At 31.6% G+C, this 19314-nt stretch overlaps 1 protein-coding gene across 1 annotated transcript; it reads left to right on the plus strand.

The window, feature by feature from the left end:
• Nucleotides 1-11479: 11479 nt before the first annotated feature.
• LOC145028652 (uncharacterized) lies at nt 11480-12475 on the plus strand. Its single transcript, XM_078977393.1, has 2 exons — nt 11480-12105; nt 12207-12475. The coding sequence occupies exons 1-2, from the start codon at nt 11575-11577 to the stop codon at nt 12312-12314; spliced, it is 639 nt and encodes a 212-aa protein (XP_078833519.1). The 5' UTR covers nt 11480-11574; the 3' UTR covers nt 12315-12475.
• The last annotated feature ends 6839 nt before the right edge of the window (nt 12476-19314 follow it).

A 19314-nucleotide genomic window follows, 5' to 3' on the forward strand; every position in this document is an offset into this window, starting at 1 on the left:
GTAGGCCTCATTAACTCCCCCAAGACTCCTTCCCTCATCAGCATCCAGTCTTATTTCGTACCTAGAAAACCCTAATTCCTTTGTGTGTATATTTTGGGTCTTGAAAGTGCACTTTGTGGTGTTCTTGAAGGAAGGAAAAGGAAAGGAAATCACTTTGGAAGCTCAAGACATCTTGAATCCAGAAGTATCTTTCCCTTACATATCATTTGGAGGTATAAAGTTCAGACCTTGATACATATTTGCTTTAGATCTTGCTAGCTCTTAGGTTTTTATGCTTTTAGTCCCATAATCTTGGTCTATTTGGGTAGGAGCTACTCTATACCAAATGAGTTGTCCTTTTGCATATTTAGAGTGTCTTGAGTTATAAAATTGGGATCTCGATTGCTCACATCCCTCCATGCATCCATTTTGGTGGCTTAGAACCTTAGGATAGGTTAGGGTTTTGGTGTAGGGCTCTTTATAGCCATGCAAGATCATAAAGTTGGAGACATTATGATTTAAGATGTTATTTGGGACTAGATATGGGTTTTGTACGAAAGGACTTATAGATTAAGCACTTAATAGAAGAGAAAAGCGACAGTCGAGTACGTTGAGCGTAATTGAGGGTACGATGTGCGTACCTGGTCAGGACCTTATAATCTGGCCTGATAAACACATTACACGGGGAGTAATGGTTGAGTTTGTCAGCCGTACTCAACCTGAGTTAACTCAGTTGACTTTTAACCTTTGAACTTGACCAAGATTTTGACCAAATTTGACCTAGGGGTATTTTGGATATTTTTAGCTATGAATTGAGTCCAGGTCACTGTACTTGAAACAATAAACTGAAACTGTAAGCCCGAAAGCTTAGTGAGTTCCTCCAAAATACCCATACTCACAATAATACACATAGAATCATAAACAACATACTATGGGTCCAGTCAACCATCGGGTTGGTATACCCCAGGCCCACAACCAACAGATTGGAATACCCACATATTATGGGTCCAATCATCCTCGGGATGGAATACCCCAGGCCCACAACCATCGGGTTGGAATGCCCATATACTATGAGTCCAATCATCCTCGGGATGGAATACTCACGGCCCACAACCAACAGGTTGGAATGCCCAGGTCTATTGGCCTCCGCACAAAGCAGGTAAGCCTCAACCGCCAAACGAACATGTGAACATACATATGTAACAGATATTCACATATCAGTCTATAGACAACAATTGGTCTAATGGATCATACCGCATAGCACATAATACCATCCTATATACTAGGATGCCAATCTAAAAAATCATACTACATACCACATAATATTATCCTACCCCATAGGATACTGATCTAACAGATCATACTAGCATAACATACTAGGTAATAATCCAAAAGGCAGGCCTTGGTGCCTTAGACCCCTGAGTATAGTGAGGATAACTCACCTTGCAACTGTTGACTGGAAATAGAAATCTCAACTCTAGAATCGTCGCCACGAACTCCACCACCTACATCCAACACATCATAAGGTTCATAAATTCCCAGATACCCCAGAAGTCAACTGGTCAACCCTTGGTCAACATCAAATTCAAAGTCAAAGTCAACTGCCCGGGTCAACAATCCATGTTGACCTGAACTTGTCAAGTGTATCCAGCCACTCGTCGAGTTCCTTACATAACTCATCCGTTCGCCGAGTCACCAGAGTGACTCGTCGAGTTCCTCAGGCTCGCAGTCGAAACTCCTTGACCACTTGTCAATTTTTACCCCTTGCAACTCGACAAGTTCCCATACATCCAATGGTTGGTAAAAACCTTAACTGACTCGTCGAGTCACACCACTAACTCGCCGAGTCTACAATAATCTTCATCAGACTCGATGAGTTGTTCATCCAACTCACCGAGTTTAGGAACATCTTTATATGACCCGTCGAGTCAACTATGTGACTTGCCGAGTCCCTTCAATCATTCATCTATACAGACGCTTTTTAAGCAATGCAAAGGCTCCAGATTGTAGATCCGACCTTCCAAGGCCTGCTTATCACGTAAATTTGCAAACTTTACGTGCATGCAAGGCTCTAAGGCTCTAAAATGACAAAACTAAGCTTGACATGAAGTCCAACACTTGAGGGAAAGCTCATACTTGCCAAAATTGTTACCTTTATGGATCTAGGGACCAAAAGGAGTCCAAATCTGAAGTTTCAGCTTCATATCTTGGCTCAAACACAAAAGCCTTTCCTAAAACCCACCCAACAAAAGATTAAAGATAAAGCCAAAGAGACAGCTTAATACCATCCAGAAAGTGTCCACTGATGTATATCCTTGCTTCCCACGAGTTCCTAGCTTCAGTTACTTGTTTCCCCAAGTGTTCCTCACCAAGATCTTTATTCAAATCCCAATCACACCAAAGAATCACACACAAACACGATTTAGGGTTTAAGGGTGCCAAGAAGATGTAAAGGGGAGGCCGGGGAAGGCCAATGATCCTTTAAATAGGGTGTAAAACCCCAGGATTTAGGGTTTCATCTGCCAGTTCCTACTCGCCGAGTCCCTTCTTGGACTCGACGAGTAGATCACTAAAACACGCGGACCAACCCGCTGCTACTCGACGAGTAGGGCAACTAACTCATCGAGTAGACCTTGAAATCAGTAAAATTCTCACATAAACCAATACCTAAAAAATTGGGGTGTTACAGTAGAGTTGACAGTTGGAGCAACATTCTTTTCTGCTACCTTTTCAGATAGCGAGGTGAGTTTTCCTCACTGTACTTGCGGGTTGAAGGGACCAATGTCGGCCCAATAGATTTGTATTATGGTTTAGAATGTTGTTATACTGTAGTGAACTATTAAGATATGCATGATTATCTGGTTGTTGTTATGTGTTTATTTGTTTTACACGTCGACATGGTGTTGTTGGGTGGAGACTATACATTGTGCTACCAGTCAACGAACCCGAACAATCTAACTGAAAGGTTGTGGGCCGATGACAATCCAATCGGAAGGTTGTAGGAGGAAGATTGTAGGTGGAAGGTTGTAGGCCGGTGGCAATCCAACCGTAAGGTTGTAGGCCAGAAGGGGTAATCCAACCATGAGGTTGTGGGTCGGGGCATACAAATCGGAAGATTGTGGGTCAGGGGTAATCCAACCAGTAGGTTGTGGATCCAGTATGTATTGTTTGTATATGTTCTGTTGTGTGGTACTTTGGTGGAACTCACTAAGTTTTGTCTTACATTTTAAGTTTTATGTTTCAAGTACTTCAGATGATCGGGGAAAAGCAAATATGTGATTGTGCACATCCTTCAGATTTTACGATATTCGATTTTGGGATACTCTGATTTGTAACTATTACTTTTGGGAACAATGTTTTGTAAACAATTATTGTTTGTGGTTGAAATTTTGAAATAAAAATTTTACTTGATTTTTAAGATGTTACATGGATCCACTGTGCATAAGAAATCATGATGCGAGGAGCAGCCCAATGCTACCCTTGGTGGAAAACAATCTATTTTAGTTTTTTAGGATTAGTTGATGTTTTAATGATTTAGCATTCTAGTGCAAAAGTGCAACAATATTATGATTTTAATAAAATGGAAGGGAAAAAAATGTTTGAGCATAATATCGTTTTCAAAAATATAAGATGATATTGAAATTGTATATTTGTATTATGTTGGATTTGAAATCTTATTTTTATAAAAAAAACAAATAACCAATACATGTTTTTTCTCATCATTTTTTAAGGTTGGGTTTCGTCTGCGTACTAAATTGTAAATTAATGTTCGGTTTTGAAAACATAAACCATACAAAATCTCATTTTACTATTATTTTTCTCATTTGTCTTGAAAATAAATAACAAAAGAAAACGAAAATGGATACCTCAACATTATTGTTGTCGAGTGGCTCCTACGTCACATGCATGATAATGAACTCTTTATATATATTTATTACGGTAAGAAGATAATCATTCAAAAAAATCTTTAGCTTTGTGGTTATGTATTCTCTCTTGGAGGTCAGGAGTTCGACTCTTTCCGGGGAGTATTTTCTTCTTTCAAGCATGCTTTCATTTTGTAAAAAAACCACAACACATGATAAATTTTATATGAAAATAACCAAAAAAAAAAAATGACATGTGAACACATGATAAATTTTATATGAAAATAACCAAAAAAAATGACATGTGATGAAAAAAATATGATATGTGACAAAAAGATTTTCATATTTTGATAAAATTTATATAAAAATAACTAAAATAAACATGTGTAAATCAATGAGAATATAACATTTATTAAAAAAAACCCATTTATTAGTGTACATAAGATATCTAAGGGAACGAAACGCCTCAATCATCTTCTTTAAAAATGAAGGTTTTTTTGTCACATGTCATCTTCTCCTTCATTTTGACACTTGTTATTTTGTGAGAATTTTAGAAATTTTATTTTTTACTTGTTATTTTTTAGGGATTTCCATTTTCTTAAAATAAAAAATTTTCATAAAATTTACAATGAGTTCTATAAAGAAATAAAATCATACTATTAATTTGGTAATAAATTCTCATAAATACTTCAAACAATTTAGTTTCTTTTGCAAATTTTCAGAAGGTTAGATTATGTTATGTAAAGTATTACATTATAAAATATTTCATATTTATATATTAATATTAAAATTTTATTTTTAATAAACCCGTATAATATACGGGTCTCACACCTAGTTAGTAATTTATAACAAATCGATTGTTGGTAATAAATGAGAATGTCGGTTCATATACTTGATGCAATTCGTTATATAACTCTCTTAAGAATCTTAAAAGTATAAGATTTAGGTGTTGTTTGTTTTTTTGAAGTCAAAATGTCTGCAGTCTGCGAACCACATCTGCAAGCCTTTGCGGCAAAAGATGTGGACCAAATGTATGCAGTCTGCAATAAGTAGACTGTTTGTTTTTAACGTTTGCGGGTTGTTAAAATAAATTCAATTTTTAAACTTAATTTCATATCATAAACATTAAAAATACATTTTTAACAAAAAAAGAAAGAAAGAAAAAAGAAACTGCACGGTGACCCATGTTTTTTTTTTTTGTTTAGGTTAAAATGAGGTCTGAAAACCTTTGAAGACAGTGGCTCATGTCTGCGCCAGGAAGACCTCGCGCAGACGTTTTCTGATCTGCGCACTTCTAAAAAACAAACAATCTGCGATGGCATATGTCTGCGCGGCGTAGACAAAAGTGGTTGCGCAGATCTTCACACAAAAAACAAACAGCCCCTTACTTAAAGTAACTCGTTGTTTTTTTACGTTAAAGTATATATCAAGCTTTTCAAAATCGAGATCTTACTTAAAATAGTTTTATGTTTTACAAGATCGTAATCGTAAGATCCTACGAAAATAAACTCATATTCAAATTTGCTCGAATAATCGGTATAATTAAGTTTGACTTCTTAAGCGCCACCCATAATTTTAGTTGCTAAATATTGTAAACATTAAGAATAAAATATCTTAATTAGAAATAAGATCATTTTGACCATGTACAAGTAAGATATATAAGATCACAAAGGGATGGGATTATTATGAGTGAGTTGCACTTAACTGAAGATGTAATGATAAAATGATGATCTTCTAGAAGACTTCTTACAACTTGTGACACTTGATTTCAAATTGAATAGACGAATTTTTGATACTTAACTATATAATAAACTAAAGAGGTGAGATCGGGATCGTGTGTAATCGGAATTGTTTTTCACTTGTAGAATCTTAAAATCGTAAGATCAAAATTGAGATTTAACAACCTTGGTATATATCCTAATAATTCGTAAGTTATTTTTTTTTTTTTAATTTAAAAGATATATGATTTACTTTCTAAAAGTAAGAGAAGTAATTTTGAAAAACAAAGCAAAATTACAAAAAAAAGGCTAAGTAACTAAAATGATGAAGATAAATAACTAAAAAGGTTTATAAAATAAAAAAAAACGGAAATTGGTTTTCTTCAAGCATATAAGATAACTTATATATTTTTTCTTTTTTTCTTTTGTTTATTCAATCAAATATAAATACTTATAATGTCTTCTAACTAGAATGAGTATCCAAAATTGTTGTAAAAACAAATTACAAAATTACAAAAAATTTAAATATCTTGTCGTCATTGCTAATATCAACTAAGTAAATTTATAAATAAAGATTTATAAAAAGATATTGTAATTAGGAAACAACCCAAAATAAAATATAGAGAATATTATATTTTTATGACAAAAAAATATCAATTAAATTAAGAATCTTATTAAGTTGGTAAATAGGTTCATAATGGTTAGCTACTCATAGGACAACCATATGCACTGAGGCAGTGGACTGGATCTTTGTCTTTCTATGTAAGTGTGTTTATAGAAAGAATTTTTTCATAACGTTTTTTTAAATACCCACAGTAAAAATTTAACTAATACCCACAGTAAAAAAGCTTTTTCATTTACTTTTTTTTTTTCATATGATTTATCAAATATATTTTTAGTATTTTAATTTTTTTTGATAAATTGATCATTTGTAATTTGTTAATTATCAACCTTTTTGCATAAAACCTTTAGTGAAAAACATCCATTTTAAGGAGATAATATTTTTCATAGTTTTTTCTTAAAGTGAAAACACTTTAAAAATATATATATTGTGAATGCTTTAAAGTAGGAATTTTATAATAATAGCATAATGTTTATAAGTTAATTATTATTTTTATTTAGGGATGAAATTTTTTTAATATACAATTTCAAATTAAAACCGTTTTAACGAATTTATTAACTACAAAAATCACATATAAACGACCGCGTTTGGGGAGTTCAGTTTGCTTGCATGGTTGGCTTAATGATTGCCATTACGCTGGGAACTAATCCATGTTCCAAAGTTCGTCTCTAATATTTCTTATTATGCATTAATCAAAATGATTGGGGACATTAAAACAAAATTTTCAATCATTACTTAGATAAATCTTCCATGAAATAATTGTATCATATAAAAATATGTAGCTTTTGTCTTCGGTATAAGTGGCTTTCTATAACACTTCGAACCAAAAGGCCTTGTCGATATATGTACTCTTTTTTATTCGGTATGATATTTTACATTAGGTTTCTCTTTTTCAAATTTTAAATGTTTATAGTTTTTTAGCCACAAACTTCTTCTTTCACACTATTTAAAGTTGACCTTGAATTATTGTAATTATAAGAAAAGTCATAGGTAAAATCAAACGTAAGCCTAATTGCGTTAGTGGCTCATCTCCAAGACTCCAACGTACTTGAATGAATACCATTGTTGTTCAACATCCCAAATAAATGGGTGATTACATATTTACATGTGATTATGTGAAATGGATCATTAGTTTTTGTGCCTTAATTTGTAAGAGAAGTAGAGAAGTCACTAAATGAGATTGAAATCAAAATCGTGCAAGTATAAAATGTTTTTTAGTACAAACAAATGATCTATTTTTACATCACCAATGGTATGATTATGAAGTATTAATTTGTTAGGCAACGTCTTTGTATAGCGATTTACTTATGGAAAAACATATCCATGACAGGACAAACATGTTATGTAGCTCTGGAATCTATAATCACATATGTGAATTATAACCATTATTGACTGATAACGTAACGAATATCAATTACCTAAGGAGGATTCTTCATTAGGATTCACATATCATGTGGTTTGAATGAGAAGACATAATTTGTTAGGATTGAGCTTGAGATAATCTGTAAAATATGTTGTTCTATATTGCTATTTCCAGGGGATTGTTGATATTATTATAAGTTGTAACAATTATTACTTGATTTGATATGCTTTTTGATTTGTAACCACATGGATAACCATATGCAACTTTTTGATTGTATGTCCTTGGAATTTTACAATGAGAACAACATGAAAAGTCTTTTCGTTGAATAGAAATTCGAGCTTTTTTTTGATTTGATATTACAAGAAATGTCATGGATTGCTGGCCTTCATTAGACATAGCCTTTTGTTTCCCTGCTTGTGCAACTAGAGAGAAAAGACGATTGATCGACGATATTAGATATATTAACATATCCGTGAACTGATATGTGGTATCAGAGAATGAATCATTGTGACCAATCAATAAATTAATTACATGTTCTATTTGAAAATATTTTTCAATTTCTTTGACTCTGTTACACTCATATTTCCACATGAATATTTAAGGACATGAATTGGATAGTTCTTAGCAAAGAGATTTGAGTTTTGTAAAGTAACCACTAATTGTCTATTAATTTTTGTTTAGATTTACAATTTCTCTTATGATTTGAAAGATTCCAAGACCATTACTCTGATTAAAATGATTCTTCACATCTATCCAAATGTAAAAGGCAAATTCTGCAAACATCTCCTTTAAAATAGAGTTTAAAATCCAGGAATTACAAGATTATTATTACACATCTAGGAATTAAGCATCATCGTATCATAAATGTTTGGTTTAGGCAACAATCAATCAACAAAGTGGACTTGTTCTTGACAAATAAAGCAATAAATGCTTGACTCCAACATAGATGGTTATCTCCAACAAGTGGTTGAGGCACAAGAAAAAAAAATCAGGATTGTCTAAGTGATAAAGGAAATATGTATGCAAACGATCGTCAATCGGTGAGATCATCGGATTTGAAATGGTTGAGACATGAGAAAAAACAGGATTGACAGAAACGTTTTTTTATGGATTGATTAATCAACAAATGTTGTTTGAATTTAACGAAATACAAAACGATGCCAAAACATGTTTATCACGTTAGTTTTCAATAAAAAACTTGAATGGATAATTATCATTTTATTTTTTAACACACATACGTAATTAAACAAATACATAAATACATAAAATAACATAAATTTTAGCATTTTGTTTGGTTCTTTTTTTTTCAGTTTTTATTTATAAGAAACCAAACTCAATCGGAAAAAAGGTTTTCCTTAAACCATAAGTTTTCAAAATAGTTTGTTTTTTCTCCGTGATTGGAGCCTAATAGTTGAGGAGTTAAATGTTTGTTAGAGTGTGAAGTTTTGATAGAAAACTATGTTGCTAAGAGAAATCTTTGTTGGTGAGAGAAGGTTTTGTTGGTGGTAGAAAGTTTTGCTGATGAAAAAAAGCTCGGTTGGTGGTAAAAAGCTCTGTTCGTGAGAGAAAGCCATATTGGTGGCATAAAAATATGTTAGTGAATGAAAGCTCTATTGGTGGCAGAAAGTTGTGTCGGTGAGTGAAACCTATATTTGGTGGCAAAAAACTTTGTTTTGTGGCATAAATCTCTATTTGGTGGTAGAAAGTTTGTTTGTGGAAGAAACTTTTGCCGGTGAGAAAAAGCTTTGTCAGAAAGGAAGAAAATGTTGCATGAGGTTCTGTGATTGGCTAAGATTTAGAGCATCCCTTTCATGGGCTAATTATGGATGTGCCTAGCTCATTAGATTTAGGGTTTCTCATATTTGCCTATAAATAAACACACATCTCCATCATTATTACATGCTAGTTTTTCATACTTTCAAGAGAGCGATCATTGCGAGAGCACACTCTTTGGAGCAATTTGTAAGAAAAAATGATTCTTTTGTTTTGAGAGCTCAATTAAGGTGCAACATTGAGTTATTGTATAATTCTTGAAAGTTTAATAAAATCACCTCTCTCTCTCTCTCTCTCTCTCTCTCTCTCTCTCTCTCTCTCTCTCTCTCTCTCTCGTGGACGCATGTCACTTTGATTGAGCCACGTTATTATGTTCAACTTTGAAGTCATTATTTCAGAAATTTTATTCCACAAGTTTCACTGAAGTTCGTTTATCATTTGTATGGAGTGTTTAACTTGTTTTGTTATTTACTTATTTACCCAACAAATTTCACAAATGAAGTTCATGGTTCAAACCTCGGTACACTTAAAATGTTTGTAGTGTTTCGTGATTAACCGGTCCTAAGACGGGTTGACATGATCCATTCATATAATGCCGTTTGCCATTTTTTTTCATAATGATTTTGTTTTTCGGTGTTAATTTTTGTTTTTTCTTTTTCGGTCGTCGGTAAGTTGTGATGTTATTTTGCACAGCCCTCTTAACTACCAACCTAATATTTCTTTCAAATAGTAGGCATTTGGTATATGTCATAAAGTAAAATCACAAGAATTTCAAATTATATAGAAAATATCCTTGCTGCGTTAACAAAATATCATTTTAGGACATTATATATAATTTCATACCATGGTGACTATATAGGACTCCACTGATAAGTTATTAGGTATGTTCGATTTATTGTGATTGAAAGTGATATGAAGTTTATGGTTAATACAAAATTGAAATTGTACCATAAACCAAAACAAAATAACAAATAATCCGAAACGAAAAAAACATAACTCTTAAAAACATACATTTTTTTCGATTTTGTTTGCTTTCATATATACCCAAAAAGAGAGAGAGAGAGAGAGAGAGAGAGAGAGAGAGAGAGAGAGAGAGAGAGAGAGAGAGAGAGTTATGTCATAAATTTGTTTAATTTAAGTGTATCAAAAAATAAAATAAGTATTATGATTTTACTAGTTCTGTTGAAATTTAAAATAATATGCATGTGTTGACATCGTTTTATGTATTGACATCCTTCAAATTTCTCAAAGAAGGAAACTACATGTCTTCGTTATGTTTTTAACAACATTATTGACGAATAAACCAATGAAAATAAAATAAAAACAAAAAACCAACAAAAAATGAAAAAAAAAATACTAGAAAAACCAATAGTTTAATATTTTCAAAATCAACAACCAAAATTTTTGACTCAGTTTTGGATTTAGTCAAAGACCAAACCATTATTACAGAAATAGTAACACAAACTATGTTTCACTATCAGAATCGTTACATATATGCTTTTTTCACATTGACTTATTTCTGTTTTGTTACTTATTTTCCTTTGATGTTCTATTTTGGAAAAAACAAATAATGACAAACTATTTAATTTGAATGACTATTCTGAAAACTTTTAAACATATAAATAGTTTTTTCTGAAAAAAGTAAATAGGTTTATGGATTTTCATATAAGTTGTTGAAAATGTAGTACATTTTAAATATTAAAACACTGATGCCATAGAAGCTATTAATAAAAATTAAAATGAATATTAAAAACTAACTAAATGTTATTTTAGAATATAGTTTATTTTAAAGATCTCTGTAATTTAAATTATGATATATTTATGTAAAATTTTTACTTATGCTAATTATTTATTAGAGGGGAAAAAAGATCGTTTAGATATCGAAGTAGTACTCGTGCTCCAATGTGTTTTTAAAGCTATAGTTTAATGTCATATGAATTTTTTAACTATTACTTTGTTAAATCTAATTACAGAATTATATTGTTATAACAATAAATAGTTAATCTAACAAGTTTTTGCAAAATTAACTTATAATAATTAAAGATTTCGAATCTCTAAAGAGCCCAATTAAAATCACAACGGGCTCAAAGGCCCAAGATCTCTTTATTTTGACATTTATTTCAACAGTCACCGGAGTGTCCGAGATTGTCCCTCCAACGGCTAGTTTTTGTCATCTTCCTCGTACCGGCTACTTTTATCCTTCGTTTTCCACCACCAATTGATCTGCGAACAGCCAACAGAGTCCAACAATCAGCCATGGATTTCAACGGAAGTGAGTCAATTGGCCGTGAAGAAGAGAGAGAAAGCCTCATGATGAACAGCTACGGCGGCGGAATATCCTCGGTGAAGATAGTGGAATACATGATCTCCTCAATGTCCATCGAGCTTCTCTGCAAGTTTCCCGACAACTCCGCTTTCGATTTCGACTATACCCAGAGCTCAATTTGGTCTCCGTTAGTCCCTCACCCTTCAAACCCATCGTCCCCAGCACCGGAGTTACAGAGGAAGCTTTCCTATGAAGATGACAACCACGGCGGTGACGATATGGTCTGTCACAGTAGCAGCGGCGGAGAAACCGTGAGGAAGTTAAAGGAAAATGTAAAGAACAAGATTGCAGATTCGTGTGTGTTTAGTTGCTTCAAAATCCATCACAATTTCACCAATAAGAAGACGACGATGAAGAGAAGGAGTGGTACTTTCAGAGGGTATAATCAATTGGGATCGATTTGTTCGAATTCATCCGGTGTGGTTGCAGATCCTTCAAGTTCTTCCCCAATTCAAAGCAAGGTGAAGCTTACCTATAGATTTTCTTGATTCAATTATGTAAATGTCTTTCAAAATTGGATAATTTTCTGAAAGTCTTGTGGGTTTTGATGAACATGAAACAGGGGTGGAAGAAGGTGCTGAAAGCGGCATCAAAGCAATTCAAGAAGACAATGAAGAAGAAAGAGTCCGTTGCTCATCTCAAGCTATCACATTATGATTATTATTATTGATTATTTCTAACTTATTTAATTATTTTTATTGGAAGAAATTAGATTTGTTTATGGTAAAGCTCTATTTTCACAAGAACAACTTGTATTTCATGCAGAAAGTTGTGTAATAATGCTATGAGTTTAACGGTACATTGGAATAAAAATATGAGTAAGTTACAATCTCTATAGTGTATTTTTGTTGCGTAATTGGTCCTTGAATGATATAAAAAGACTGGTTAACCCTTGAAGATTTATTTATTTCCTACATAATTATATATACTATTATAAAATCTAATTAGTCTCACCCCACCACACTCTACTCCGACTATAATGTCTCCTCTAGTTAAAATGAAGTATATTCTAACATTCAACAAAATCGATAAAACTTGAACTAGAAAACAATCCTAAAGTAAACCATAATCTCAAATTCAAACTTGAAAACTTAATGAAAATTCATGTACTTGAAACTAAAATCGAGACTGAAACTGAAATTAGACTTGAAAGTGAAATGAAATTGGAACCTGAAACATAAAATCAAACATGAAACTCAAAATCTAACTTGGAACTGAAAATCAAACCTAATTGGTGTTGTAGGGTTGGTTTAGACGTTGACAATGGTAAAAAAAGGTGGCGGTGAACTACTCTCCTGCCAATAGTGGTGGCATGAAAGACGTTGAAATAGAGGGAAATTGAGCATGTCGTCAGTATGCTTCAAGAATCGTCCTCTTTCGAGCAAAATTCATGCATAAATTGATGAAACTTGAAACTAAAATCGAGACTGAAACTGAAGTCAAATATAAAAACTCAAAATCAAATCTTAATTCAAACCTAAAACTAAAATTAGACTTGAAAATTAAATGAAATTGAAACCTGAAACTTAAAATCGAACATGAAACTCATAATCCAACTTGAAATTGAAAATTGAACCTAAATCAAACCTAACTGGTGTTGTAGGGTTGGTTTGGACGTTAACAATGGTAAAAGGGCGATGGTGAACTATGCTTTTTTTGATGATGACGACATGAATGACGTTGAAATGGAGGAGAATCGAGCATGTCGTCGGTATGCTTTGAGACTCATCCTTATTCGAGCAAAAATCATGCATGAATCGAACCATTGTTAGGTGGAGAAGAAATATAATGCTCGATGATGGTGTAGAAATCGAACGATGGTGGATGGGAGGTATAGAGCAGGGACGACGGTGGTGATTCAGTATAAGAGAGGGCGCGACTTGATGTTTAGTGATTTAGGGTCTAGTAAGTGTGTATATATATATATATATATATATATATATATATATATATATATATATATATATATATATATATATATACTAGTTTATAACCCGTGATAACCACTGTTATAAAATTAATTAAACTTTCGTATTAAAAAATCAAAATCATTAATAAATTATTTTAAATAAATTATTACTTAAGAGATATTTTTTTTAGTTATATAAAATTATAATCGTTGATTTAAATAGAATCGTGGAGTTATATCATTTTATAATTTATATTTATTTTATTTTATTTTTTAATCTAATGTTATTAATTTATTATAATTAAAAGGAGAAATTTTAAATTTTAAATTTTAAAATGAAGAATCAATTATTAATTTAATAAAATTAGAGTGAGAAATTTAAAAGTTGAAATTTGAAATGAATAATTAATAGGTTGACAAATGGCATGATAAATGATATATAACATTAATGAGAGGTTCTAATTGCATGACACTTGTCAATATGAGATTAAATTTATTCTTTTATTAGAATAGGAGAGGATTATATATATATATATATATATATATATATATATATATATATATATATATATATATATATATGTCGCTATACTAAATACTAATAAAAGAATAGTTATTTTGCTATGTATCACTCTATTAGGTCTCCTAATTAATGTCATCCTACTTATCGACCTATTGCTTCTACATTTTAAATTTTAAAATTTCCAATTTAATTACATTAAATTAATAGAATTAAAATAAAAAATTAAATAAATTTAATACAATGTATAAGGTGGTATAATTTCATATATTTATTTGAATAAAAAATTATAATTTTATATAACTAAAAAATATATTTTAATTAATAATTTATTTAAAATAATTGACTAATAATTTTGAATTTTACTATGAAAGTTGAATTAGTTTTGTAACCGTTGGTCACACGGGTTATATATATATATATATATATATATATATATATATATATATAGGTAAAGGTTCAAATAAAAACCATTAAAAATTAAGATCCGTAAAAACCCTATTTTATAACTAGATCTACATACTACATACATTCTTACATGGTTATTATCTCTTTCATCTCAAACTTGAAGAACACACAAACATTACCACCAGCTAGCCACCAGCCACCACCCTTGACTGCTACCGTTTCCTATCGTCGGCGAACCGGCGCTGATTCCTACCGTGGACGAAACACCGCCATCAGATGTACAAGTTCCGATTAGCTTAAAATCTGCAATTTCAGCTTCAGATCTACGATTTTCCTCTTCATATCTACAATTTCAACTTCATATCTATGATTTCTCTCTTCAGATCTACAGTTTTCGTCTTCAGATATATTATTTTCGACTTCAGATCTTCGATTTACCCCTCCAGATTATAAGCTCCATCGAGCGGTGATAACCACCACCTTCCATCACTGCCGATCGCCATTTGGTTTCAGATATGAAGTCAAGAAGTTGTTTCAGCTTCATTTTCTCTGTCTAAAACACAAAACATATCAGATCCGGTGCAATTTGGTTAGATTTGATAGTCGACCTTATCACCATCGACCACCACCTAACATCAGCTATTGTGTTTCGTTGGAACACCAAAAAAACATTACATTCTGCTCTAAAGTCCAGATCTAGTTCGTCTCCAAATATTCGACATCAAAATCTGATGGAATATAAGAAAACTTCTCCAATTTGCTTCGCCGGAACAATTGATCTGACGGAAATCACCGCCAACAGATCTGACATCCAGATCTGATGTTACCATTGTCGATGTGACTCCACCTCTACAACAACCGACGCCGCACCACCGTTGTTGCTGCCTACCATCAGTGCTCATGGATCTGAAGCAAGGAAACAATCTCAGATCTGGATATAAGATGCATTGAAGGTGTTTGATGAAATGATTCACCACAAAAATAAGGTATGTTTTTAAACATTGAATAATATGAATAAGTTTACGAACTAGTTTATTAAGTTGTGAATAAACGTTTTTTTATAATTATTAAGTTGTTAATGCATGGATTTTATACATATCTTATTGTTTCAATTAGAAAAAAATTTAGGGTATAAATGCGTGATTTTTTTATAAGTATTAAGTTGTGAATACATGATTTGTTATAAGTATTAATTTGTGAATGTATGATTTTTTTTCATAAGTTTTAGTTGTGATTAAATGAACTTTTTATATGTTTTAAATAGTATATGTATGAATTTTTATAAATTTTAATGTGAATTTAAACGTGTTTTTATTATATTAATGTTATCTCAAATAATGTGAATTTAGGCTTCTTAAGTTGTGAATTGTGATAAGTATGTGAACTATAATTTAATATAATATCTAAGCTTCAAACATCATCAGATGTAATTTTTAACCTGTAAATATATTTTATGAAACTATGAATTTGTATATTAAATTGTGAATTAAATGTGTTAAGTTGTAAAATGAGTATATTAAGCAGTTAATTCTTTTACGGATTTTATTTTTGCTTCTAAAATATAAGATGAAAGAAGCATTATGTATAGATTTTATTTTCTCTAATTTTGAATAACATGTAAAATTTGAATTGTGAGTATTATATAAATTAAAATTTAAAAGAAAAACTAGCACATATATCTGAAGATATAAATATAACTACTAAATACGGAATATGTATGTGAATATATAGTTTTTGTGTATTAAACTGTGAATGTAATATATTAAGTTGTTAATTTTTTGTATTGGTTGTATTAAATTGTGATTTTTTTTATGAATTTTATGTTAAAATACAAATATTTATATTATTTTTCTTGTGAGTATTTTTTTTATTAAGTAAATATGTAAGAATGTTTTAGTTTTTATAATTGTTGCATTAAATTCTAAATTAGTGAATTAATATGTTTATTAAACTGTAAATATAGTATTAAGTTAACAATGTATGATTTTATATACAAATTTGGTTTGAAAGAAATGACGGTTACGATGTTGATATAGATAGATGATGTTGATATGTGGTAGTTGGTAGTGGTAGAGTTTGAGTTTAGCTTTCCTAAATTAGTGAATTAGTGATATTATGATTGTATTAAATTGTGAATTTTGTATACTAAACTATGAATGGATTGTATTAAATTTTGTATTTTGTATAATTTTTGTGTTAAAATAAAAATCGATGTATGAATTAAAATACTAGACTGCAAAAATTACAATTTTGCCATTTTCATACCAAAAATACAAAAAAAATCTGGATTCTAACATGTTTAATAAGTATTATGTATATATTTAATTATAAAATAAGGTTCTTAATGTTTTATGATTCTCATTTGAACCACTTCCTCTATATATATATATATATATATATATATATATATATATATATATATATATATATATATATATATATATATATATATATATATATATATATATATAGAGAGAGAGAGAGAGAGAGAGAGAGAGAGAGGAAGTGGTTCAAATGAAAATCATAAAACATTAAGAACCTTATTTTATAAGTAAATATATACATAATACTTATTAACCATGTTAGAATCCATATATATATATATATATATATATATATATATATAGCAGTGTACCCGCGCAAAGCGGCGGGGCGTGTAAATTCTTTCGGTGATATGTTTCCTCTACAAAAATGTTATTTTACAAAAGAAAGTACATGTCGAAGTCAAAATAATCAAACTATGGTGTTATTTGGGAGATGAAGTCATTTTTTGTTCCTGGACGGTGGGCTTTATAGCAGAGGAGGGAACAAAGATGTATATGCGATTGGAGGAATATTTGAATCAACATGCTAAATTTAAGGATATCTAAAAGGGTTCAAAATTTGAATGAATCCGGGATTTGAGGGAACCATATCAAATTGTTGAGAAATATAAGGACATTTGATGATAAATATTTGAATTCAAAATGTGGTTAAAATTTAATATTATTTTATTAATGGTTACTTGTACTATCAGCTTCATCATTTGGACGTCTTAAAAAAATAATATTATTATAATCAATCTATTTTTAGAAATAGTTAGATTTCTTTTATAAAATAGTAAAGATATATATATATATATATATATATATATATATATATATATATATATATATATATATATAAAGCGAGAGATTGTATATGTGTTTTAGTTTAGTTAGGGTGGGGTATGAGTTGGGTTTATTGTCTTTTTTTAGTTTAAAATATAAACAAATGACAAAATAAAAAAGAAATAAATAGTTAATTTATTGTTGAGATGGACAAAGCATGCAACAAAACAAAACCATATCGATGGATCGTGGTAAAAAAAAAGAGTTAGAAATCAAACTCATAGATTACTCCAAATCATATGGATTATGCATGTAATTTACTCTAAAGATAAATGCAATTAGTTGATAATTTTTGTTGTTAGGTTTCTTCCATTCTAGTCACTTTGATGTTGTAAATCATGGTCCCAATCGTGTTGCCTATATAATCAGGTTTCTTCCTTTCTAGTCACTTTGACGTTGTAAATCATGCTCCCAATCGTGTTGCCTATATAATAAGGTTTTATGCTCATTTCATCAAGTATACAAGTTAATAAGTAAGCTAACATAATTAAAATCATTTTCACTGTAACACTCGGTTCCTGATACGTATTTTAATTAAAGTAAACTCATGTTTTGCTCTGGGACTCGGTAAGTTGGAGGCCCAACTGGTCGAGTAGACTCAACTTTGGATCGGTAGGATAAGTGACCTACTCGACGATTCGGGAGACCGACTCGACAAATAGGATTGTCTGGATGAAACCCTAATATTTGGGGTTTGTACCCTATTTAAACAACTTATAACTCCCCCAACCTAACCTCCATTGTTCCTCCTAACCCAAAGAAAGCCCTAACTCGAACCCTAAGCCTCTTTTGAGTGTTCTTCAGCTTTTTGGTGACTTTTGTGTGCATTTGAAGTTGGAAGAAAAGAATGAAGCTTGGGAATTCGAGTGGGAGCTAGTAGATCCATAGGTTTTGCTTCATTCTCAGTTCATTCAAGGTAAAAAGCTTGAACCTTGACCATATATCTCTTAGATCTTGTTTTGGGGATATTTTCTACCCTTTTCATGAGTTAATGAAGTTATAATCGGATTTTGTAAGTGTGTTTGGAGCTACACTTCAAATCTGGAACCATTGAGGGTTCCCATGGCATAGAGGTGCCAACTTTATGGCCATGGGAGACCCATGCTTCTTGTATACCTATTTTTATGGCCTTTTGAGCCAAAAACCCCATGCATGGACGTCAAGATTGGAACTTTACATATAAAATGGACCTTAGGAGGTCGGATCTATGGTTTTGATGCATTAAGACCCATTATAACCGACTGTATAGTTTGGGACAAAGAGCTACTCGGCGAATCGGTCATGGGACTCGGCGAGTCGGGACATATTTTCCATCAAATCCTTTTTGTTAATGGACCAGATGCTAAGATTGAAGGTCCCTCAGTTGTTTAAGCTCATTAGGGACCTGGAAATCATAGACCTCGGCGAGTTCAAGGCAATGTCCCAACCACATGAAGACGAACCCGACGAGTTCAGGGGGGAACTCGGCTAGTCATAGACTGGACTCATTTCATATGGATGAAGATGGACTCGAAGAGTTCAAGCATGAGCTCGACGAGTCGGTTGAAGAAGGTCCAATATGTTGATGAAGGTGAACTCGTCGAGTTCTTGCTAGACTCGACGAGTAGGGACGGGGTGGTAGCTTTTGCGGACGTGGGGACTTGACGAGTGTAGTCAACCAGATGTTGACTTTGACCAGTGTTTT

The sequence above is a fragment of the Lactuca saligna genome, chromosome 1 (genome assembly GCF_052625555.1).
Source record: "Lactuca saligna cultivar CGN05327 chromosome 1, ASM5262555v1, whole genome shotgun sequence".
Taxonomy (NCBI): Eukaryota; Viridiplantae; Streptophyta; class Magnoliopsida; order Asterales; family Asteraceae; genus Lactuca; species Lactuca saligna.